The sequence below is a fragment of the Schistocerca gregaria genome, chromosome 5 (genome assembly GCF_023897955.1).
Source record: "Schistocerca gregaria isolate iqSchGreg1 chromosome 5, iqSchGreg1.2, whole genome shotgun sequence".
Taxonomy (NCBI): Eukaryota; Metazoa; Arthropoda; class Insecta; order Orthoptera; family Acrididae; genus Schistocerca; species Schistocerca gregaria.
The window spans coordinates 500581960-500608832 of NC_064924.1; the positions used below are offsets into that span (position 1 = coordinate 500581960).

Consider the following 26873-nt stretch of genomic DNA (forward strand, 5'->3'; position numbering starts at 1 on the left):
ATGAAAATCTGCATACTCCCTAAGGGTTAATTATGACAAATAAATGATCACTTAATAAACTGAAAGTCACTCTACTATTTAAACATAAGCACAGTGATCTTACTTTACTTTGCTCACATAATAGAACTGGATAGGAAATCCAGGGGAGTATATAGTCAGTTGTTCTGTGTGTAAACTCAAGAGATAAGCAATTCTCCTGCTGGGGGAACTGACCTCTCCCAGAAGAAAGCCCCAACAGACATACAGGATGACTAACAATTAATTTCCCTACTAGCAGTGCATGGCAGTATGCGGAGATTTAAGTAGATTCTGTCTGTATGTGTAGTTTTATTAGTAACTGATATCTGTATTCCATTTAGTGTTAACACATTTTGTGGAAAATAAACACTCTCCAGATGTGTCTGCGCACTGCGTCACCAGTGATTTATAAGGCATGCTTCAGAGGGATCAGTATGATTATCAAACAGTGTGCAGTTGTTTCTTGTGATGTAGAGAGAGTGGGGACTCACTTACATTTTCTTCATTTTGCAGACTCACAAATGTGGGAAGTAAGTGCCCTCCTTCTAACAACTTACTGTGCCTCACGCTTCTACCCTCCAGCCCCACTGCCTCCCAATGGCAGCAGTCACAAAATCTCTCTCAATAGGCTCTACTGTACTTAGATATGGTATTAGTCATCAAATATTTGGTCTTAAACAACTTAATTTAATATTAAACATTAATTTTATACCATTGAAACCCTATTTTTAATAAGTTGTGTTTCCTCCATCCCCTGCAACACAGAAAATATAAGTTCTAAAGAAAAAATGATTAGGACCTTTTTTGTAGGATATTTGAAGCAGTTTAATTTTGAGCTGTGAAATATTTTCGCTACAAGCTGTGTTTTTCGAGTTATTCAAGACAAAGCTAAAAAGTGATCTTTAAGTGCCCGCTGAACCCCAATGCTACAAGGCACATGTGGGGATTTTTAGTAGGTTGTTCATGACACTACTCTGCACCCCTGCACAAAAATTTGTGACTACAGGATTTTTTCCCCTATTTGCCCCTTTTTTTGGCCTTCAATGACTAAGCTAAGAAGCCATATCAAAGGAATTAGTTGCAGTTGTGCAATATACTGAACACCCTTCCACTAATCCGTTAACCATATTATTTGCAAAACAAGCTACTTATGTGACATGTGTAAAAATACAGAAATCAAAAGGACAGATATGTTGCATCTGCTCTCATCCAGAGTTCTTAGCCACTTTAAATGAGTCGAGCTATGTGTATGTTCTTCTTTCTTGTTACTGTTTCTTCCAGCAGTGGATCGATGTACAAAATTCTGACATCTACAGATTTGATAACTATTTTTTCTGTTCATATGCCTTTAAGCACTACCTGTTCCTCTTTTGGGTGTTAGTAACAGGTAGCTAGTTTCATGTTTCAGTAATATGATGATGATGATGACAATGACTGAGACTACGGCAACTACTACTAATTCTACATATGCCACAATCTCTCTCTTGTATGTTTGTCTGATGTTAAGTAAATATTACTATTTAAGAATTGAAGTCCCTTTGGAACACCACTTAAGCAAAGGAACAATTGCTGAGCATAGTGGGAGTAATCTTTACTGGTTTAGAACTTGGATTTTTTACAGTGTAACTTTAATTTTATGTTAAAATTGACAAAAGTACATCACTAGTTCTGAAATAATAGTATCCTAATATAAACTCCTTTAGCAAGTTTATATACAAACCTAAATTCTAAACACTTAATCTCAAGAAAAACTTGGTGGATATTTCATAAGAACATGTAAAACTAACAACAGATGTGTTTTTAAGGAATTTGATAGCTTTAAGTAACAGATCAGCTGTATTAATCTGTAATTATTCCTAAAACAATTTCTTTCTTGTTTGGATTCAGGCTCAACGCCAGCTTCGCCTGCTGTTGACAACAGCCGGAAAAGTTTCTCCATTGACCCAGTCATGTCACAGTCTGGAAGTGGAGTTGGTGACAGTGGGTATATGAGTTACACTGGAGCTCAAAATGAGGCACTTTGTGCATTAGGTGCAGTTATACCAACTAAAGCAGCACATTGTTACATTCCAAGTGTGTCAGCAAGCAATGATTATCCCAGTAGTGCTGTTGTCGAAGCCCAGCTGCTTCCTCATCTGTTACAAGGTATGTTACTTACTAATAATACAATGGCATCTCAAGGAGGGGGTCAGATATGAATGCTAATAACATTTGTATCTGAAGAAGATTGTTTACCGATGTCCCAAAGAAGTTCCAAATGGTCCTGGACTAATAGATAAATTTAAGAATACATTTGAATCCTGAACTTCTTAATTTTCTGAAAGTCTTTCATCACAGTAAAGCATAGACAGTGAGTAAATATTGGAATTGGCTACCTCATACAAATACCAGGGTGTAATGCTTTGTAAGGATATGATATGAAATGGAATGGTCACACAGGCTCAATCGTGGGTAAAGGCTGGTGGTCTACATCTACATCTACATTACTACTCTGCAATTCACATTTAAGTGCTTGGCAGAGGGTTCATCGAACCACAAGCATACTCTCTCTCTACTATTCCACTCCCGAACAGCGAGCGGGAAAAACGAACACCTAAACCTTTCTGTTCGAGCTCTGATTTCTCTTATTTTATTTTGATGATCATTCCTACCTATGTAGGTTGGGCTCAACAAAATATTTTCGCATTCGGAAGAGAAAGTTGGTGACTGAAATTTCGTAAAAAGGTCTCGCCGCGACGAAAAACGTCTATGCTGTAATGACTTCCATCCCAACTTGTGTATCATATCTGCCACATTCTCTCCCCTATAACGTGATAATACAAAACAAGCTGCCCTTTTTTGCACCCTTTCGATGTCCTCCGTCAATCCCACCTGCTAAGGATCCCACACCGCACAGCAATATTCTAACAGAGGACGAACGAGTGTAGTGTAAGCTGTCTCTTTAGTGGACTTGTTGCATCTTCTAAGTGTCCTGCCAATGAAACGCAACCTTTGGCTCACCTTCCCCACAATATTATCTATGTGGTCTTTCCAACTGAAGTTGTTCGTAATTTTAACACCCAGGTACTTAGTTGAATTGACAGCCTTGAGAATTGTACTATTTATCGAGTAATCGAATTCCAACGGATTTCTTTTGGAACTCATGTGGATCATCTCACACTTTTCGTTATTTAGCGTCAACTGCCACCTGACACACCATACAGCAATCTTTTCTAAATCGCTTTGCAACTGATACTGGTCTTCGGATGACCTTACTAGACGGTAAATTACAGCATCATCTGCGAACAATCTAAGAGAACTGCTCAGATTGTCACCCAGGTCATTTATATAGATCAGGAACAGTAGAGGTCCCAGGACGCTTCCCTGGGGAACACCTGATATCACTTCAGTTTTACTCGATGATTTGCCGTCTATTACTACGAACTGCGACCTTCCTGACAGGAAATCACGAATCCAGTCGCACAACTGAGATGATACCCCATAGCTCCGCAGCTTGATTAGAAGTCGCTTGTGAGGAACGGTGTCAAAAGCTTTCCAGAAATCTAGAAATACGGAATCAACTTGAGATCCCCTGTTGATAGCGGCCATTACTTCGTGCGAATAAAGAGCTAGCTGCGTTGCACAACAGCGATGTTTTCTGAAGCCATGCTGATTACGTGTCAATAGATCGTTCCCTTCGAGGTGATTCATAATGTTTGAATACAGTATATGCTCCCAAACCCTACTGCAAACCGACGTCAATGATATAGGTCTGTAGTTAAATGGATTACTCCTACTACCCTTCTTGAACACTGGTGCGACCTGCGCAATTTTCCAATCTGTAGGTACAGATCTATCGGTGAGCGAGCGGTTGTATATGAGTGCTAAGTAGGGAGCTATAGTATCAGCGTAATCTGAAAGGAACCTAATCGGTATACAATCTGGACCTGAAGACTTGCCCGTATCAAGCGATTTGAGTTGCTTCACAACCCCTAAGGTATCTACTTCTAAGAAACTCATGCTAGCAGATGTTCGTGTTTCGAATTCTGGAATATTCCATTTGTCTTCCCTGGTGAAGGAATTTCAGAAAACTGCGTTCAATAACTACGCTTTAGCGGCACAGTCGTCTATAACAGTACCATCAGCACTGCGCAGCGAAGGTATTGACTGTGTCTTGCCGCATGTGTACTTTACATACGACCAGAATTTCTTCGGATTTTCTACCAAATTTCGAGAAAATGTTTCGTTGTGGAACCTATTAAAGGCATCTCGCATCGAACTACGTGCCAAATTTCGCGCGTCTGTAAATTTTAGCCCATCTTCGGGATTTCGCGTTCTTCTGAACTTTGCATACTTTTTCCGTTGCCTCTGCAACAGCGTTCGGACCTTTTTTGTGTACCACGGGGGATCCATTCCACCTCTTACCAATTTATGAGGTATGAATATCTCAATTGCTGTTGCTACTATATCTTTGAATTTGAGCCACATCTCGTCTACATTCGCATAGTCAGTTCAGAAGGAATGGAAATTGTCTTTTAGGAAGGCTTCTAGTGACACTTTATCCGCTTTTTTAAATAAAATTATTTTGCGTTTGTTTCTGATGGATTTGGAAGAAATGGTACTGAGCCTAGCTACAACGACCTTGTGATCACTAATCCCTGTATCAGTCATGATGCTCTCTATCAGCTCTGGATTGTTTGTGGCTAAGAGGTCAAGTGTGTTTTCGCAACCATTTACAATTCGCGTGGGTTCGTGGACTAACTGCTCGAAATAATTTTCGGAGATAGCATTTAGGACAATCTCGGTAGACGTTTTCTGCCTACCACCGGTTTTGAACAAGTATTTTTGCCAACATACCGAGGGTAGGTTGAAGTCCCCACCAACTATAACCGTATGAGTGGGATATTTATTTGTTACGAGACTCAAACTTTCTCTGAACTGTTCCGCAACTGTATCATCGGAGTCTGGGGGTCGGTAGAAGGAGCCAATTATTAACTTAATTCGGCTGTTAAGTATAACCTCCACCCATACCAATTCGCACGGAGTATCTACTTCGACTTCACTACAAGATAAACCACTACTGACAGACACAAACACTCCACCACCAATTCTGCCTGATCTATCTTTCCTGAACACCATCTGAGACTTCGTAAAAATTTCTGCAGAACTTATTTCAGGCTTTAGCCAGCTTTCTGTACCTATAACGATATCAGCTTCCGTGCTTTCTATTAGCGCTTGAAGCTCAGGGACTTTTCCAGCGCAACTACAACAATTTACAACTATAATTCCGACTGTTCCTTGATCCAAGCACGTCCTGTAATTGCCAAGCACCCTTTGACATTGCAGCCCATCCCGCACTTTCCCGAGGCCTTCTATCCTAAAAAACCGCCCAGTCCACGCCACACAGTCTCCACTACCCGTGTAGCTGCCAGCTGAGTGTAGTGAACTCCTGACCTATTCAGCGGAACCCGAAACCCCACCACCCTATGGCGCAAGTCAAGGAATCTGCAGCCAATACGGTCGCAAAACCGTCTGAGCCTCTGATTCAGACCCTCCACCCGGCTCTGCACCAAAGGTCCGCAGTCGGTTCTGTCAACGATGCTGCAGATGGTGAGCTCTGCCTTCATCTCGTAAGCAAGACCGGCAGCCTTCACCAAATCAGAGAGCCGCTGGAATCCAGAGAGAATTTCCTCAGATCCAAAACGACACACATCATTAGTGCCGACATGTGCCACCACCTGCAGCTGGCTGCACCCTGTGCTCTTCATGGCATCCGGAAGGACCCTTTCCACATCAGGAATGACTCCTCCCGGAATGCACACGGTAGACTTTGGTTTATTGGCGTAGTGCTGGGAAAGGTGATTGCTTACAAATTACTCTTGCGACCAATTGTGAAATAATGCTGAAATGTGTGGGACCCATACCAAATAGAACTAACAGGGATATTGAACGTATACGGAGAAGGGTAGTATGAATGGTCACATGTATGTTTGTTCCATGGGAGAGTGTCACAGACATACTCGAGAAACTGAACTGGCAGATTCTTGAAGATGGATGTAAACCATCCCGAGAAAGCCTACTGACAAAGTTTCAAGCACTGGCTTTAAATGATGACTCTATTAATATACTAAAACATACATATCACTCACATAGGGACCATGAGGATAAGATTAGATTAATTACTGCACACACACACACACACACACACACACACACACACACACACACGTGTGTGTGTGTGTGTGTGTGTGTGTGTGTGTGTGTGTGTGTGTGTGTGTGTGTGTGTGTGTTCAGACAGTTCTTTCCATACTGCGAGCGTGAATGGAACGGGAAAAAATTCTAATAACTGGTGCAATGGGAAATGCCTCTGATGATGTACACCTTCACAGGAGTTTGTAGAGTGTAGATGAAGCTGTTGATGTAGGTTATATGTTTTATGCTAAAGGAAGATGATGTCACTCAAGAAGAAATATAGTGTACAGTGAATGAATAGGAAATAGTAATATTGATTTGACCGCCTAGATTCAAATTGCTACACATTCCTGGTAATGTGCTGGAAGCTGTTTGTTTGACAAAAGTATAAGCTAAGCCTGAAGGAAAAGATCTTGAAAGATGTGAGTTTAATTGTAAATTGTTAAGAAATAAATATGTGACAAACAGGAAAGAAGTGAAAGCTATAAAAGAAAGGAAAAAAAATCAAAGAAAAATGTGAAAGGAAATTCCTCACCCTGCCGCTTTTTCCCCCTGCATCCTTTCTGAAATTTATTTTCTTTTGGACTGTAACAATATTATGAAAAGGAAAGTTATCACTCATTATATAGCGGTTTGGGAAGATTGTGTCTCAAATCTTCCATTCCATTATCTTTGTTTTTCTTTTGTTGATGTTCATCTTATATCATCCTTTCAAGTAACTGTCCATTCCATTTAACTGTTCTTCCAAGTCCATTGCTGTCTCTGACAGTATTACAATGTCATTGGCAAACCTCAGAGTTTTTTTTTCTTCTCCCAGAACTTTCATTCCTTCCTCCAAATTTGTCTTTGGTTTCCTTCACTGCTTGCCCAGTGTACAGATTGAATAACATCAGGGATGGGCTAAAACCCTGTATCACTTCCTTCTTGGTCAGTACTTCCCTTTCATGTCTCTCGACTCTTGTATGTGGCATCTGGTTTCTGTACAAATTGTAAATAGCCTTTTGCTCCCTATATTTTCCCCTGCCACCTGTAGAATTTTAAAGAGAGTGTTCTAGTCAACACTGTCAAAAGCTTTCTCTACGTCTACAAATACCATGATCATAAGTTTCCTTTTCCTTAACTTAGCCATTATAGTAAGTCATAGGCTAAGTGTCACTTCATGTGTTCCTACGTTTCTCTAAAATTCTAACTGATCTTCTCTGAGGTCAGCTTCTACCAGGTTTTTTCTTCTTCTGTGAAGAATTCCTGTTGTTGTTTGTGACCACGACTTATTAACACATAGCTCAGTAACTTTCATACCTGTCAGCAACAGCTTTCTTTGGAATTGCAATTATTAAATTCATCTTGATATCTGTGGGTGTTTTGTATGTCTCATACATCTTGCACACCATATGGAATAGGTTTGTCTTGGCTGGCTCTCCCAAGACAATCAGTGGTTCTAATGGAATGTTGTCTACTCTAGGGGCTTTCTTTTGACTTAATTCTGTCGGTGTTGTATCAAATTCTTGTCCCAGTAACTTAACTGTAATCTCATCTTCATCTACCTAGTCTTCCCAGTCTATTATATTGTCTTAAAGTTCATCGCCCTTGTAGAGATCCTCTATATACTCTTCCAACTTTCAGATTTCCCTTCACCCCTCTCAACAGATACTCCTGTGTTGCGGTTGAACCTGCAGTACATCTATCTTTATTGCTGAGGCATGCAAGTCACCCGATCAGTGGCAAGGTCCATGGTTCATGGGAGGCCTCATATTCATACAGAAGTGATTTTAACCCTGTCTGATTTTCAGAACTGGATTGTTTGTTAAGAAATTTGTCACTATTTCTTTATTAACAGGACTTGGAATGTCTACCTGGAATAGTAAATGGGACTCCGTCCAGGCAACTTGGATAACAATTACTAAAGAATAGTAACACCTAACAACAAAATTTAACAATTAAAAGCAAAACTGTTGTTCGAAACACACACACAAAATTATCACTGTTAGTGGATTCTCCATTCTTTTATATAGTTAGCCAGCTCATTCTACACACAGTTGACGCTCCTTAAAATGAGTGGTGGCGGTGGCAGTAGCGGTAGCAGCGGCAGTGGCGGTGACAGGGGTTGAGATTTATAATGACAACAGCTATTTGGCTCCTAGTAATTTTAGCTGCTCTCTCTCTCTCTCTCTCTCTCTCTCTCTCTCTCTCTCTCTCTCTCTCTCTCTCTCTCTCTCTCTTTCTGTATAACTGTGTACAACAAATTTGTTAGACCTATTCTTCAGTAATTGTGTGTGTCTCAACACTAAGAATGTGTTTTGCACACTGATTAATACGTAAAAAATATATGTTGTCTCATTTGCATTCATGAGCACAGTGTCATCCTATTTCCACTAGAGAATACAAATCACAGCAAAAGAGACTTACAGCAGTCGTGTATATCATTTTTGTTCCTTCTCCAAAAGAAGTTTAGAAATATATCCTGCAACTAGCATTATTCTTCTTTTTTCTCCCCACTTCAGGAGTGCATTTGAACTTGTTGGTTGGTTTTATGGTTTCTGCCTTATCTTACGAAAATCTCTTCCTGAATTCACTATGTTTTACCTGCCATCCTTGTGACCATTTTTTGCTGGTCTTCTTTTTTATCTCTTTTGTGTCTCTGTACTTCATAACTAGTGTTGCAGAAGCTAAATATTTATTATGTTTTCTTCTATGGTGTTGATGTCTTGTAAGTCTTCTCTAGTTTCGTCTTATCAGCTGATTTTGACCACCTTTGAATTAGTAAGGTTAAAGAGCCTTTCGGTGATTGTAAATAAGGCCATTGCGTAATGTGTTAATGAACATATCAGCCTGTAAAAGCATCCCGTATTCCATCTTTAGTGGAACTGTCCTGCTGTTTTGATACAGATTTTCCATGCAATGGGTTTTATCACAAGATATATGTATACTGGCCTTCACTACTGCATTGTGTAATTTTTCTATGGCATATTTTGTTCCATCATTAACACATTCCAGTCGGGCAATAGTGACTTTTGCAATCCCGTAGAAGGCATACACTTTTTCGACTTCTTTGTGTAGCTCCTGCTTACAAGATAAGGAGAAAAACAAAACTTTTTTATTGCAAACATATTCCAGAATCCTTTACTTCCACATTTATTTGCAGTGTTTTTAAATTCACCATATGTTAACAGAATAATTATAGTTTGAAAATTAGAAGATTGGAAGAAGAAAAAGGTTTCACTGCGCAAAATTTGCCTTTGTATGAAACAGTCGGGTAGACACAACGTTACTTTAAGTTCTTCAAACTACAGTTTGGTCTCTCTTCTTGTTCATTTGCCAGTGCTTCATATGCCTTTCCCAGAACAAATAATGCAGTATCTTGAAGCATACTTCTTGCTTGTTGTTGATGGTACAAGTGGGGAAATGCCCTGTAGTTAGCCTTTTTGTTGTAGGGCACCGCTTTTCATTTTCTATAAAATCTCTTCTAATTTTCTCAAGAATTTCTTTTTCAGCTTCATAATAAATTCAAACAAGTTGGTTCATTTGTGAGATATAGGCCTAAGTTTCTTGAAGAAAATGTAGGCATTGTGAACACACACATCAAACATATGAAAAAAAAATACTTTCTTCCACCATTTCATTGTTTGTCATTCAAAATAATATTAGGTCACCTGCTGATCTCCAAGATCAACACCAGTTTTGTTATTATTTTAATCAAGTATGAGATGAGGCTTCAGCTTTTCTACCATACCAGATTTGGATTTTTTTGTGTTAGTGACACTACTTGTCATGCTCTGTTTTTTAGGCAGGGCAAACGCATTCATTGTGTCTTTCCAGTGAATGGCTAGCATGGAATTTTCTCTCTGAAATGTCGTTTGGCCTCCTCTTAGTTTATTTTGTTTGAATTCCTGTGGCAGCCTTCTTCTGTCCTTCACTACTGTGCCAATAGCAAATGTGCCCTCATAAATCAATCATAAATAACCTTACATTGGTTCAAAACCAGTCCATGTACAATGTATGATCCTTATGTAAATAATATTGTTGTATGAACGAAGGACTACAGAATCTGCACTATTATCTTTTTCCTATTAAAGAACATAAACATTCATCAGCTGTTTGCAGTGTAAGGAAAAGATTGCTACTTACTACAGAGATGACACATTAAGTTGCAGATAGGCACAACTAAAGGACACTTACACATTAACTTTGTCACAACCTTCGTCAGAACAAGTTACATGCACACATCTCTGACAGCTTGGACCAGAATGCACCTATCGCTTTGCATGGGCAGCAATCTGGAGGGGGCAGGTTGTGGGGAGAGAGCAGCACACACTGCCTGGTGGAGTGTGCAGGACTATAGTTGAGTTAGGATAAGTTGACCCATGACAGTTGCATCGAGCTGGGCAGTGCAGCTTTGCAAGCCTACCTCAGCCAATATATGCCAATATATTGTCATAACCATTACCAGCATAACGTCAGCCAATAACATAAGAAGATTTCATCAACTGTTAAATCCTCATCAGGATATTAACTGCTCTTGCTTTTCAGTATGTAGTTATCATGAAAAGATTGGATTTTGTGCAAAAGATCATGGTTTGGTTGCTCCCTTCAAAGACTGGTAACTGGGATTGAATACAGTCATTTACTCAGTCAGAAACATTCCTTTGGGACTCCTGCAATTGTTGTGCTCTGTTTTATTGACTGGGAGCTTCACAGTCTTCTAATTCATCTCAGATCTCATTTCAGTATTATGAAAATGGTATATTACTACTCATCATGTAGTGGAGGTGCTGAGTTGAAATAGGCACAAGAAAAAGACTGTCAAACAAGTAAGCTTCTGCCTAAAAGGCCTTCGTCGGAATTAGACAATACAGGAACACACACACACATTCTCAAATCACTACAATATACGTACTACAAAGTATTATTTTGTCCAAACTATTGATAGCTGTGCCTCGGCTCCACTATTGGAGAAACGAATACATTGTTTAGTTTATATTAATAACCACTACAAGGTGTCAGTTGTCTTCTGTTTTGCTTGGTAACCATCTTATGTTTAAAATGGCTACTCTGCAGCAGAAATCATTTTGTGTTCTCAAGTTTGCAAAGTACAATTCCTTGATGGCATTGAAAAGATATTTCAGGTTGAGGTACCAAATTGATCCTCTGAATGAGTGGAACATTCACAGATGGTATAGACAGTTTCTAGATACAGGATGTGTGTGTAAAGGAAGGAGTCCTGGCCACCCTCATGTTCCTGAAGAAAATGTTGCACGAATTCAAACTACTTTCCAATGTTGTCCTTAAAATTCAACTTGACATGCCAGTCAGGAGTTAAAACTGCCTACAACAATAATTTTGCATGTTTTGAGGTATTGGTTGCTTATGTAGCCGTACAAGTTACAGCTGTTATGAGCTCTGTGTACTGATGACAGACGCAAACATGTGGCATTTTGTAACAAGATTCTTGATGCTGTTTACAGTGATAACACTTTCGCACAGCGCATCTTGTTCAGTTATGAAGTGACTTTCCATGTTAGTGGTCAAGTAAAGAAACACAATGTTCCAATTTGGGGCCTACAGAACCCACATGCAGCCATTGAACATGTACGAGATTCGCCCAAATTCAATGTGTTTTGTGTGATATTCCAATCCTCTGTTTATGGCCCATTCTTCTTTGATGGAAGCACGGTTAATGGTCGGCAGTATCTTGCTATGTTACAAAACTGGTTGTTTCCGAGGCTGCTCAAAGACAACTTCATTTTTCTACAAGACAGAGCAACCCCTCTTTGAAGTCGCCAAGTGCATGAATGTCTGAATGAAGCTCTACTGAACCGTTAGATTGGTCTTCAAGGAGCTGGCAACTTACCATGTCTCATTTGGGCTCCACAGTCGCTGGATTTGACACCCTCTGACTTCTTCCTATTTGGTTTCATTAAAGACAACATTCATGTACAAATACCACCACTCCCACAGAACCTGGAAGAGTTGAAGAACCGAATCTGTACTGCTGTAACATCAGTGACGAAGGACATGCTTGCCCAAGTATGGGAGGAATTTGAGTATCAACGTGATATTGTTAGTGTTGCTGATGGAGGACATATTGAACATCTGTAATCTGAACTTGAGAGTTTCATAAATATGTGTATAAAGTTTCATATTCATAAGTGTTAAAGTTTAATAAATATATGCATTCGAAATATGTATATTCTTTTTGAAACACCCTGTATATGGGACAGGGGTCTGGCAAAGATTGAGGCCATTTGGATTATGGGAATGAAGCATATCTTGCAAGGATAATTGCCATTTGTGTACTTTAGAAAAGCTGGTGTTGGGGATGGATGGAGAGATGATTCAGATGGCATGGTTTGTGAAGCAGCCGTTGAAAAGGAGCATGCTGTGCTCAGCAACATGTTCTGCCTCTGGGTGGTCAAACCTGCTCTTGGCCTCAATTTCATGTTGCCCACTCATTTGGGTGGATACTTGATTGATGGTAATGCACACATGAAATGAAATGCAGAAATAGCACCAGAGCTGGTTTTAACATAGCTGCTTTCACAGGTGGCCCCACATTTAATCAGATAGGATAAGTTTGGGACTGGAGTAGGATGTGCAGGGTGGGTGAATTGGGCAGATATTGCACTTGGGTCTTCCACAGGGATATAACCCATGTGGCAAGGGGTTGGGAATGCGTGTGGCATAGGAATGGACAGGATTATTGCATTCATCGGGTGAACACTGGATTCCACTTTAGGAGGTTTGAGAATTTTTGTTCCTCATTTTCAGGCATGATGATTGACAGTCGAAATCCTGGGGTAGGATATGGTTCAGTTGTTCCATTCTGGGACGATGCTGGATGATGGAAGGGTTGTTCCTTTGCAGCAGATTATTAAGGGTAGTGGGAAGATGGGGTGTTGTAGTGTTTCGAGAATTTATGCGTAAATTCTAGAACTACTCAGTCTTCGACCATCTCGAACACACAATATTTTTGATGTGAGAGTGGAATGCTAGAATCCTACCTACTGCGCGTCACATGTTTCTGTGTGTGCAGGTGTGAAATCAGTCACGAGCTGAAGTTAGATGCGTCGGGCAAACAGCACCATCAAGTATTTGTCGGGCGAACCATGAAAATTCTAGTAAAGTATACGGAAGAACCATGGAACTTCTAGGTTATTCTGTGCTGATCGTATCAGTGACCATTGCTATAAATAAGAAAAACTAATGAGATTAAAAAAAAACTTTCATCTTGGGCTTGCTGGAGGCAAGACATATTTTAATATTTGTGTGTAATAAAATTATGGTTGTTAAGCCAACTCTTTGCTAAATGTACTTAAATCTGTTTCTAATGTGAGATGATAAGAGTGACTTACAAGAAGTGTAATGTTTATGTGCGAAGTGTGAATTTGGTTCTTTATGGAGCTCAAATATACCAACAGTTGTTGAAAAGTATTCTTAGAGTAACAACTAGAGGGAGAGTCTTTAAGGTTCCTGTAACTAGCATCATTCTTCAGAGAAGAAGTTTATAGAGATTCCAGAAGCCAGCTATCCAGTGAAGAAGATCGGCTGTGTACACCAAATAACTCGACTCGTATAAGAGAAGTGGGAAGTTAGCATATACACTTCACACACTTTCAGTCATCGAATCATTAGAGTATGTATGAGGGATACGGTGTGGGAATCGTGTCTGCAAAGTAGGTTTGGGGGTAGTGCCTGTCTGTAATGGCCTTGGTGAGACTTGCAGCATAATACACAAGGGAATTCTCGTCACTACACATACATCATCCATGGTTGATCAGACTACATGGGAGTGGTTTTTTAGTGTGTTAAAAATAACAGCTGTAAAAATAAAAGTATGTTTCATGGTTAGCGGCATTGATATGAATAGAAGTAAGAATAGGGCCATCAAATAAGTGGAGGTATTATGTCCAGGAAGATGGTTCATTTGGCTGAGGTGAACCAGGTGAAGCAAATGGTGGAGAAGTCATTAAGGCTGTAAAGAGTGATGATAGGATGTCTTGGGCTTGTGTCCAGATAATGATGTCATCAGTGATTCTGAACCAGGTAAAGTGATTGGGGTTGTGAGATACTTGGAAGATTTCATGTAAGTTGTCAGTGAATAGATTGGATTAGGAGGGTGCCATGTAGGTACGCATGGCCATGCCTCTGATTTCCCCTAAAAGGAGAAGTTGTTACATGTGAAGGTGTAATTAGTTAGATGTGTAAGGAACGAGATGGTGGGTTTGGAAGTAGAACAGTGTTGAAATAATTATTTATCAGTAGCATTAAGATTAGGCATGGTCAGTGTTAGGATATAGGGCAACGGCGTAAGGTATCCAGTTGGTAATGGTGTGGGATCCTAGTAATCTGTGTTAATGCCACCTCTTTGTACATCAACATCCTCTATGCTGCTGTTAAACACTACCTCTCCCAATGTCCTTCCTGCTCCAGGCCCACAATTGACATCATCACAAACAATTTTTGAAGGAAGCTCTACAAGCAGTTCTACCCCACAGGGCGCGCACCATCACATACCAGTTTGTTTATGGGCCATCTAGAGGAAATCTTCCAGCCACCCAAAAACCTTTGTCTGGTTCAGGCTCATTGAAGACACATTTATGATATGGACCCAGGCTCAAGGCACACTATCTTCGTTCTTGCTCAACCTCAGCACCTTCACTTCATCTGGTCCTACTTAGCCTAACATGCCACATTCCTGGACATTGATTTAGACTTCACCGAAGACACCACCCACGTCTCTGTCTATATCAGGCCCACTAACCATCAAAGGATTCTGCATTTTTACACACACACACACACACACACACACACACACACACACACACACACACACACACACACACACACACACAGAGAGAGAGAGAGAGAGAGAGAGAGAGAGAGAGAGAGAGAGAGAGAGAGAGAGAGAGAGAGGGGGGGGGGGGGGAGGAAAAGAAAGGGAAACATTGATGACACATCTGAAATGACAAGCTTTCACTTGTAATAGTATGCTAAAGGTCTCACTAATGTCTTCATAGGCAGGTACCATTGTGTAAACCTAGTCCACAGACAGATTTCTCACGCTATATACTCATACATCCATAATCATCCCACCACCTGCAAGAACTTGTGCAAAGGAGCAACACCCTCATTACCCAGAATCATCCCAGACTGAAAAATCTGAACCATATCGTTTACCAGGATATTGACTACCTATCATCACGTCTGGAAATGAGGAACATCAGAGTCGCAAATCTTCCCAACCCTTCTAAAGTGGTGTTCTGTTATCCATCCAGTCTTTACAACATCCTGGTCCATACCTCTACCATAACCATACCCAACTGTTTGTCACATTCATTATATCCTTTAGGAAGCCTCAGATTGGAGACCTGTCTGATCCTCTTACCCAGCAATCCTACTCCAAGCCATCACAGGCTTTTTTAATCAATTTATGGATCTATAATTAACTAATTATTTCTGTTTGAGAATTTATTTATGATACTGAGGAAGATCATAAGGAGAAACAACTTTAATCTACATTTGTTAATGCTTCTGCTGTCTGTGAGATATTTTATTTCATTTATCAGAATGTTAAGTAGTTTTGTAACTGAGTAGTGCAGTCAGTTATATGCCAAAGGTAGATGCATCAGAGGGAAGTGCAAACCATATATTAAAAACAAAGATTCCAAGACTTACCAAGTGGGAAAGCGCCAGCAGACAGGCACAATGAACAAAACACGCAAACACACACACAGAATTACTAGCTTTCGCAACCGATGGTTGCTTCTTCCCTAAGGGAAGTCTTTCCGCTCCCGGGATTGGAATGACTCCTTACCCTCTCCCTTAAAACCCACATCCTTTCATCTTTCCCTCTCCTTCCCTCTTTCCTGAAGAAGCAACCATCGGTTGCGAAAGCTAGTAATTCTGTGTGTGTGTTTGCGTGTTTTGTTCATTGTGCCTGTCTGCCGGTGCTTTCCCGCTTGGTAAGTCTTGGAATCTTTGTTTTTAATATATTTTTCCCATGGGGAAGTTTCTTTCTATTTTATTTATATATATATATATATATAGACACGTGTGTGTTTGTGTGTGTTGTGTTCATTGTGCCTGTCTGCCGGCGCTTTCCCACTTGGTAAGTCTTGGAATCCTTGTTTTCAATACATTTTTCCCATGTGGAAGTTTCTTTCTATTTTATTTACATCATATCACTTCTCATCCATCTGTACATGCAGGCCAATCGTGGGAACTGATGTAGGGACTTTGATCCTGTTTTCACCAATAGATAAACAAATTATCTGAATTATGATGAATTGAAATTAAGTTATGAAAACAAAGCCAGTGTCACCTAACAAGCAGTTGCCATAACTCAGCAGACGTGACCTGAGGCAGGAGAATGCATGGCTATAGCCCACTTCATGTAGGACAGCACTTCTGCACATAGAGGCACAGCTGTAGGAAAGTATGTAGGGGATGAGGTTTGCGCATGCATGGCGGCAGAGGGCAGGCAAACAGAAGTGCTTGTTGGTGAACTGTGTTGCTGCGGACAACAATCTGGTTCATTTGCCTTCGGTACATAGTATTATACGTTCAAAACTATAAGGGAATAATACATTTTAAAACAGATTTCTATCATTCATCTACATGAGAGATATTTGCCTTGTGGGTCGTAAGGTTGTGTCCACTGCTCCAAAGCAGTTGTCTGTGTGAGGTCAGAAGGCCAGAACAGTTTATACAGCTTTGTGAAAATGTCAAGTACACTTTTTCTCAAAATGATGATTTTCTAATGATAAGATCATCAAAAATAGTTGCAATAATTGCCATTTATTGCAATTTGACCTATATTATAAGTAAAAATGTAATATGTAACAAAACAAGCTTCAAACTCAAGCCAAGATCATTATTTTTGTTTGACAAGTGCTTCTAGTCTATGTAATTTTTTGGATTTGTATAATACATGTATTAGTGTGTGTTTTACTGCAGTTCAATGTAAATCACTATGTATAAGAAAAGAATTACTGGTAGCAAACATTAGTGCAAAAGACTGTCATAAAAATTGACAGTATGGTATCATATTCTTTGGTGTCAACAGGCATTATGCGTTTAAACTAACTCGTTCGACATTACTGTGGGAGAACGAGCTAACAATTAACCATATTCTGTGAATAACTGGACAGAATGCTGACCGATAATGTCAAAAACCACTGATATCTCGACATTCAACCCTCCCTTTCATTTTAGAGCATTTTCCAATTCGTGCCATGAAAATGACAGGGGTTTACATGTCGAAATACTGGAGTTTTTGACGAATTTATCCAGCTGCGTTCTTGTGAGTAATAAAACACGCTGGGAAAAGGTTAACTTCTCCTTGGGCAATGTGTTGAATATAATAGTCTGAATACTTCACAGGCTACATATTCCTAGTCAGTAAAAGCTAGGAAGTTCTCATGTACAGTGTATGCAATTTATATGTTGACAAAAATGTTTTTAAACCATGAGTCTTTAAAACGAAGAAAGATCATTACTTTATTTTGTTTCAAAGTCTGCATCATAATACCATTTGCTGTCTGAGTCCATGTCCGAAACATCTGATTGTAAATTTAGGATGATACATTCAAAGCTTTTATCCATCTTCACCTCCCTCTGAAAGTGTTATTTCTGAAACTTTTCAGTGTGACACACACACACACACACACACACACACACACACACACACACAGTGTGCCCATGCTGAAGGGGGATGTTGGATGCTGTCTATTGCTTCATGCACAAGCCTCTCGGTGTCTTTTCTTGAGTGTTTTGTTTTTTCCCCCACATAGCTTGTAATCTGTGTGCAAATTAATTCTGTCGGATCATACTGGCAGTAATATGTGGGTAAAAACCAAACTGTGTAACCACATTCACATGCAAGGAAGTAAAATTTGTACGTTCTGTTACGTAACTTTTATAAATTATGAGCTGCAGGAGTTCAGCACGAATCCGGCTTACATTGTCCGGAATACTTTTATTTGTCAGCCATAGCACAATATTCCCTTTCCTGGCACTCACACTTGGTCATTTCTTGGTAAAAGCTGAATGATAACTGGCATGGTAATTACAGTGACCAATTTCAAAGCTAAGTATGGGAAGAATTGTTCAGTGAATCACTTCTTGAAAGTGATAATGTGTTCTTTTCCGAATGGCAGTCACTTGTGTTTTCTTAGACCTAAAATCTAGTTTACTCTCAGAAACCAAACCAGAAGAAGAGACAGCATGCAGAATAAGTATCAGAGAACCTTTTGCCAAAGGAACTTAAAAACCACCAGTACCATCACTCATTTTCCAGCAGTTATTCAAGGATTGATTCCAATTTACCCATGTTTCATCAAGGTACTACACTGTGGAAATCCCTTCCTCTTCTTGTATCATGCATCTTTATAATGAACATGGTTTGTGCTGCTTGTATGTCACTTCTTTCAATTAAAAACACTCTTCTTAACATATTTGGAACCAATATATTTTAAAATTCTTTGCACTGACAAAGCCCTACCTTTGTAGCCAATTTGGTCAGGCATAATTGTAACAAGTTTTTGTGATGTTTGGTATTCTCTTCTTACATACATTTCAATCATGGAGTGCTTTAAAACATCATTGTCAAAACCATCTATTGGTATTACAGGTTTCCTGTGATTTCTTTGATTTTCAAGCGACATGAAAATAAATTTTCCTGAGATTTTTACAGCTCTGACACTTTCGTTTACTATTCTCTATAAAGTTCTCTTGCTGACATTCTGCAGTCTGTTCTTGAGTATTCAAAATATCAAAAATAGAAGTATTGCTTTCAGATTCACATTTGAAGAAGTTATTAATGCGGAACAGAAACCTCCTCGACTGCTTGTGAAGCAGATACATCTACATTTACGTGATTACTCTGCAATTCACAATTAAGTGCCTGGAATAGCTTTCATAGAACCACTGTCAAGCTATTTCTCTACTATTCAACTCGCGAACAGTGCGCAGGAATCACAAATGCTTTAATCTTTCCATGTGAGCTCTAATTTCTCTTAGTTCATTATCATGATGGTTCGTCCCTATGTAGATGGGCACCAAAAAAGTATTTTCACACTCTGAGGAGAATTTTGGTGACTGAAATTCCATGAGAAAATCCTGCCACAACGAAAAACGCCTTTGTTTTGACAATTGCCACCCCAATTCACATATCATATCCGTGGCAGTCTCTCGACTATTTCGCGAAAATATAAAATGAGCTGCCTTTTTTTAAACTTTTTCAACCAATCCTATCTGCCGTGGATCCCACACCTGACCGCAATACTTCAGAAGAGGGTGGAGAAGCATAGTGTAAGTTCTCTCTTTAGTGAACCTGTGACATTTTCTAGTTGTTCTACCAATAATTCACAGTCTTCGGTTCGTGCCACCACAGTCAGTCTCCAATATATGATCACACACATGCACATGCATGAGCAACTCTCATGTAATATTTACATTGGTTGTAAGCTATTAGCTCCCATCATTGCCATGAGGTGTCACTCCAAATGCCAGTTCACCATGGAACACACGACATTAATGCCTCCAGACAACGTTCCCGATGTGTGATGCCTACGTTGCATACATCATATGAAAGTGATGAATTCGCTTGCTTAACATTGTTCTCTGAACTCTATTCGTGGCCCTGAAACAAAATATGCTATGCCAGTCAATTTGTCTGGCAGTAGATACTTAATGCTACCCACCCAAAGTCAAGCTAGTCGCTAGTATTCTATGAGTGAATACAAGGTGTGATCAAAATGTAATGTAAATTTTTGTTTTTCTTAAAGAATCTTTATTTATTTGTCAACTTTTTCCCCTTCAAAGTAATCCCTCTCAGATATAAAATATTTGTGCCAGCACTCCTCCCAATCTTGGAAGCACTTCTGGAACTCGCTTCTTGTTATGGTGTTCAGGTCCTTGAGCGATTCTGTTTTTATCTCATCAGTGGTTACAAAACATCATTATTTCACGGTTCTCTTCAGCCTCAGGAATAAAGTTGCAGGGGACTGTGTCTGGCAAATACAGTGGCTGAGACAACACAATGGCTGTCTTTTTTGCCAAAAAATTGCAAACAACCAGTGAAGTGTGAGCACGAACATTATCGTGATGCAATTACCATGACTGGTTTTCCCACAATTCTACTTGTTTTCTTTGCTTCTTGCAAAAAGTGCATAACTTCCAGAAAGTAATCCTTATTAACAGTACGACCAAAAGGCAGGAACTTGTGATTCATTGTCCCACTGTAAGTGAAGAAAATAGTGAGAAGAACCTTCAAATGTTGTCGAACTAGTCAAATTTTTTCTTTTTTCCCCTCAGGTACTTTCCATTGGGATGATTGGGCCTCAGTTTTGATGTCATACCAATGTACCCATATTTTGTTACCTTTTAAAACCCTATTTGGAAGTTCTGGATCATTTTGATCTTCTTTCAGAAATTCCTAAGTGATGTCTGTCTGATGTCAGTTTTGGTCAAAATTCATTAGTTTCACTACAATCTTTGTTGCTACATGTTTCACACCGCAACATAAAAAAAAATATAAAAAAAAATTGCTGGCATGAGTCAAAGGATACACCAACATCATCAGAAGCCTCTCTAATGGTGATTCAGTGATTTTCCAGAACAATTTTCTTTTCTGCTTCCATGTTGTCATCAGTAATCGACATGCCAGGGCATCCAGGCTGGTCATCAATGTCCCTCAGGGGGCTCAGCATTCGTTTGCTGGGTACGGGCTTGGCGAACCCGGGGTCCTCGAGCTGTGGACTGGTGTGCGCCGTCAGTCTGCTGATACCGTAAACTCTGGGCATGCTTCAGCGACCACCGTGTAGCGCAATGGTGGAACGTTGTGTGTCTTAGGGACCGGGGATCTTGGCTTGATTGCCTGGATCGCGAGGACGGTACATACCTCTATAAAAAAACCTTCAATCTTAAGGTGTGCTGCGCGCCGATAAGATGCATGGCTGTTGAGGTGGAACAGTCACTAGCGGGCAACCTCTGGGGAACCTGCCACACCTCAGTTGTGCAAAGCTTATCCAGGCATAGGGGGCTCTGTCTGGATGGACGTAAGTTTCCCTAGCTGCTCGTGGGATGACCATGAATACCACGAATTCTTTCTCTTTTCCTCATTCTAATTTTTCGTTGGCCAGTGGGATGGGTGGACCGCTGGTAGGCACTACCGCCCAATCCAACAAGAGGGCTAGGTTAGCCAGTCCTCCTGACTCCGGCGTCAGCAAACATACAGCAGTTCAGAGTAACAGAGCACATACTGACAACCAGAATGTGTTTTTAATAATAAAAAGGAAAGAGGGTTCCTTTGAAAAGGTTTCGCCATTCTATATCCAAAAGGGTCTAGAAGGAATAGCTGGAACTTTAAAATCAGTGAAGCGTTTACGGAATGGGACACTGCTTGTTGAAACATCAACTGCTCAGCAAGCAGATAACCTTCAAACAGCTAAAAGCTTGGGGGTATACACTATCGATACGGAGCTTCACAGCACCCTGAACTCCAGTAAGGGTGTTGTTACCTGTAGGGATCTCGTTGACATTGCTGTAGAAGAATTAAAGAGTGAGTGGGCTCAGGAGGGAATTGTTGACGTTCAGAACATCATGAAAAGGGTGGATGGGAACCTGGTGAAATCTGACTCTTTCATTCTTACTTTCAATACCACCAAACTCCCAGAACACGTCGAGGCAGGATTTCTTCGACTAAATGTCCGATCGTATGTCCCAAACCCAATGCGCTGTTTTCAGTGCCAGCGTTTTGGGCATACAACTCTAGGATGTAAAGGAAAAGCAATGTGTGGCAACTGTAGTAAGGCTGCCCATGACGGAATTGACTGTTCGTCGCCTGTCAGATGTATAAACTGTTCTGAAACCCACCCTGTTTGGAGTAGGGACTGTAGAATCTTCCTTGAGGAACGTAAAATACAAGAAATAAAAACAACTAAACGTATCCCCTACAGTGAAGCCAAAAAGATCTTTAAGGCCATGCAGCTCCCAACATTCGTTACGTCTTTTGCTTCCATTGTTCAGAAGCCGCCTCCAAAGGTTGATGCCTCTACACAGACGGAGGTTGTTAGTGTTGGCACAAACACCTGCACATGTCAGTGCACTTGCAAGGCAGCAAGTGTATCAGAGCCTGTAGCTCCTCCTAGAACAGCAGAGAAAGGTTCAGTAGCTAACATTGAAGAGCCCCAGGCATCTCCGATTGCTGAGGCTGTTCCAAAGCCCAGCATGGTCATAAACATCCCAGCTGCGGTTCCAGCAAAGCCCTCTAAACAAAGGAAAGCACATGTGAAGCAGCACCAGCAGATTAAATCGGCTGGTAAACCCTCGGATCATGTTAATGTGGTCCCGCTAGACGCTTCATCAGACTCTGCCCCAGAACTGATGGAGTCTGAGAATATGGGGCAATCATCTCGCCCCAAGACTGAGCCTCCACCCACTGCAATCTCCCCACCTCCGTGGAAAGAGAGGCAGAAAATACAACCACCGTGATGGCTACCATACTGCAATGGAACCTGCAAGGGTTCAGGATACATGTGGGGGAACTACGTCTATTGATTCAGGACAGACCTATGTGTGTGTGTCTGCAAGAGACAAATTTCAGTGACACATACACCCCTGAGCTACGTGGTTATTTCCTCCACAAAAAGGACGACCTGAGTGGACAGAGAGCTCGAGGAGGAGTAGGTATCTTTGTCAACACCGACTACCACTCCTCGCCTCTCCCCCTCACGACGGATTTACAGGCAGTTGCAATATTAGTACACGTGCGTCATATGCTAACAGTATGTTCGCTTTACCTGCCCCCACATGATGTGCTTGACGAAGGGGCTCTCAGTGGTCTTCTTACACAGCTCCCCCACCCCTTCATCCTCTGTGGTGATTTTAATGCACACAATATGCTTTGGGGCTCTGTGAGTACTTGCCCCAGGGGTAGAGCAATTGAGAGGCTTCTTCTGTCTACCAGTGCCTATTTGGTAAATACATGTCACAGCACGCATTTTTGCATTGCAACTGGGTCGTTCTCTGCCATTGATCTATCGCTTTGTTCTCCAGCCATCGCCCACACTGCTGCATGGGAAGTGGTTGATGACTTACACGGCAGCGATCACGTCGATATCCGGATTCACCTGCCACATGCAGTGGAACCGGAAAGGAAACCGCCTCGATGGGTGCTCGTTAGAGCCAACTGGGCACTGTATAGTCAACTCGCCCAGTTTGAACATCGGGTCAGTGTCCAGGAATGGGTGGATCATATTACTGAAGTGATCCACCGTGCCAGTGAAGTGTCCATCCCACAGTCCACGGGACAACCGAAGTGGCAGCCTGTCCCTTGGTGGAGTGACAAATGCCACTGTGGAATCAGGGCTAGGCGGGCAGCTCTGCATAGGTTCAAATGCCGGCCAACTGTATAGAACCTTGCAGCCTTTCGGGTGGCGAGGGCAAAGTGTTGTCGGATTATACAAGAGAGCAAGAAGAGGTCATGGCAGCAGTTCCTTAACACCATTAATCGTTCTACACGAAGCTCCATTGTGTGGGAGACCATCAGGAGGATTTCTGGGAGAGGTGGGAGGTGCCCTATGGCTGCAATAATGTGTAATGGTACTCTCCAAACAACCCCAAAAGATACTGCTCAGCTACTACTGCAACCACCAGTCAGAATCCAGCTTTCCATCTCCACAGAGTGGCTGCTGAGAGGAGCAGTTTTGACTTCCGCTCACCCAATACAGAAGAGTACAACTGCCCATTTTCCATGTGGGAACTTGATTCTGCATTGTGTGGGGCTCGTGACACAACCCCTGGTCAGGATAGAATCCACTATAGCATGCTGCGGCACCTCACAGGGAGAAATAAAGAAATCCTCCTCCGACTTTTTAATCTAGTTATGATGTCTGGTCACTTCCCTGACTCGTGGCGTGAAGCAATTTTAATTCCTCTTTTAAAACCTGGGAAAGACCGCACATGCCCGGGTAGTTACCGTAGTGTTGCCCTCACTAGCTGCGTGGGAAAGACCTTGGAGCGGATGGTCAACTGCCGCCTTGTCTGGATGTTAGAATCCAGACAACTCCTTAGTCGCTTTCAGTGTGGGTTCAGGAGGTATCGCTCCACCTTTGATAACCTGGCCTTCCTGGAGGCGGCTGCGATACAACAGGCTTTCCTGCGCCAGCATCACCTGTTGGGAATATTTTTTGACATTGAAAAGGCATACGACACTACTTGGAGGCATCTTATCATTGGGCAGCTCCACGAATGGGGTTTTCGTGGATGTCTTCCGAATTTTATTCGGTCCTTCCTGTCGCCTCGTTTTTTTCGGTACTGAGTCGGAGACGTTCTGTCTAGTCGCTTCGAACAAGAGAACGGTGTCCCTCAAGGTAGTGTTTTAAGTGTGATGGTCTTTGCTATTGCGATTAATAGTATTATGTCTGTTGTGAAAAGTACTGTGCAGTGTTCCTTGTTTGTGGACGATTTCTCTGTATTTTGCTCTTCTTCAAGCCTTGCTAGGACGACAAGTCAGTTGCAACTCACTCTGCGACGTTTGGATGAATGGGCACAGGAGAATGGTTTTAAGTTTTCAACTAATAAGTCGGTGTGTGTTCTTTTTAACCGTTTTCGTTCCATTTTTGACTTGCATGAGTTGAGGATGATGGACACCGTTCTGAATTTTAAAGACACGGTGAAGTTTCTAGGCCTCACTTTTGATTCTAAGCTTATGTGGCTGCCACACATTAAGGAACTGAAAAAACGGTCTCTTAAGGAGCTGTCTATTTTAAGATGTCTTAGTCACCTCACATGGGGAGCAGACAGGACTTTTCTGCTCCGGTTTTACAGAGCCTCTGTGTGGTCCCAGCTTGATTATGGATGCACGGTGTATGGGTCTGCAAGATCCACTTATTTGAAGCTGTTGGATGTGGTGCACCATGAGGGGATTCGGTTGGCCACTGGAGCGTTCAGAACGAACCCCCTACCGAGCCTGTGTGCAGAGGCAGGTGAATCGCCACTTCCCCTCCGGCGGCGACTACTAATGGTGCGCCAGGCCTATCAAACATTATCCACACCATACACGCCTGCATACCACACTGTTGATCGGCCTCCACTGGAAAGGCTTTTTCGCAACCGGCAACGAGCAACAAGGCCCTATGGGATTTGTGCAAAGGATTGCATTTTAGAGATGGGTGTGGCCGGTTTTAATGTTTCACGTCGAGGTTGGAGCAGATATCCACCTTGGCTCCTCCAGAGGCCCAGACTGATTTTAGATTTGGCAAATTTTAAGAAAGACAGTACATCAGATTTTACTTTCAAATCTTTATTTTTTAACGTTTTAGATAGGCATCATGATTTTACAGTAGTATACACTGATGGATCCCAACAGGGGGATTTTCTTGGCTGCTCAGTAGTGTTCCCCGAACGTGTCTTCAGGATTCGCCTTCCCCAGGAATACACTGTTTTTTCCACAGAACTTCACGCGATCCTGAAGGCATTGGAGCAGATACGGTGTACTCAGGGCAAAAGCTTCCTAATTTTAGTTGAGTGTGATTTATATTGTTCTGTCAGGGCGGAAGTTAATATTAGTGGGAATCTGCCCTCGATTTTAGCCGATGACGAGGCGAGTGTCAAGAAAGTTTTAAAGTACTGTGATGTTTCTGGGCTTCAGCCTAAAATTTTATGTTGGAATTTTTAGTGTGTTGCCGAGTGGCTTACCACTCCTTTTTATTCTTGTAATAGGCCAGTTCCAAACATGTGCTATGTGATTCATTTTAACTCTTTCCCCTACGTTCTCTTGCAGTTGTCCTCTTTATGTGCTGCTTTCCACTTTGCAACTGTTGACGTACAGACTGCCTATGTAGCCTTTCACCTTTAATTTTTGTCCTATTTTTGCACGTGCTGCATTTTAGTGACACTTGTCCGTTGTTGTTTCCGTTCGGACACTAAAGACTACACTGTTGAGTGCCCATAACACCATATCCACCACCACCACCTGGTCATCAATGTCTTCTCGATCCTCTTTGAAATGTTTATGCCACTTGTAAACTCTTGCCTTACTCATAGGAGATTCACCAAAAGCGACAATCAACATTTCAAATGCATTGCTACATTTCATTCCATTCTTCAAGCAAAATTTAAGATAAGTTCTTTGATGTGTCCTTTTGGAAAGCAAAAATTTGCCAAGCATTCTAAAACATACATTACCTTTCCAACTGTTAAAAGGATACTAAATATTCGAAATAGCTGAAAGTGCAAACATACATCAGGAACATCTGTACCAACAAGGAAAAAAATTGAAGATTGGAGGTATAAAGCCTGTGAAGTTAAAAAAATTCCCACTACTTCTTAATCATGTCTTGTATCTCTCTTACTCTCAAACTGCAATTGATTGTTGACAGCAAATGTAATGATTGAATAAATGTACTGCAAACTGTGATTAACATTCCCAGTTGTTCAGAAAGGTGCATGCAAATTGTAGGCTGCATGTATTGTGGCGGTTCACCTGCTTTATTTCTTCGTTGATTGTCCTCGGTGTCAACGTACTGCATTGCTACACGGGATGAAAAATGGGATTTGGAAGTAAAACACTGTCTATTTTAAATGATGTAGCTGACAGGTGCACATTTGCATTTCACAGTACTTTACTTTCACTGTTCACAACTTCCCGATAATACACAGTTATATGGCCAGTGCACTATTGT

General features: G+C 41.2%; 1 protein-coding gene across 1 annotated transcript in view; it reads left to right on the forward strand.

Moving 5' to 3' along the window:
* LOC126272137 (guanine nucleotide exchange factor subunit Rich) overlaps positions 1-26873 on the forward strand; it is a 274952-nt gene that overhangs the window by 210225 nt on the left and 37854 nt on the right. The window contains exon 20 of the mRNA XM_049974745.1: positions 1906-2163. Coding sequence (XP_049830702.1) covers positions 1906-2163 — 258 coding nt within the window. The remainder of the gene's footprint in view (positions 1-1905; positions 2164-26873) is intronic.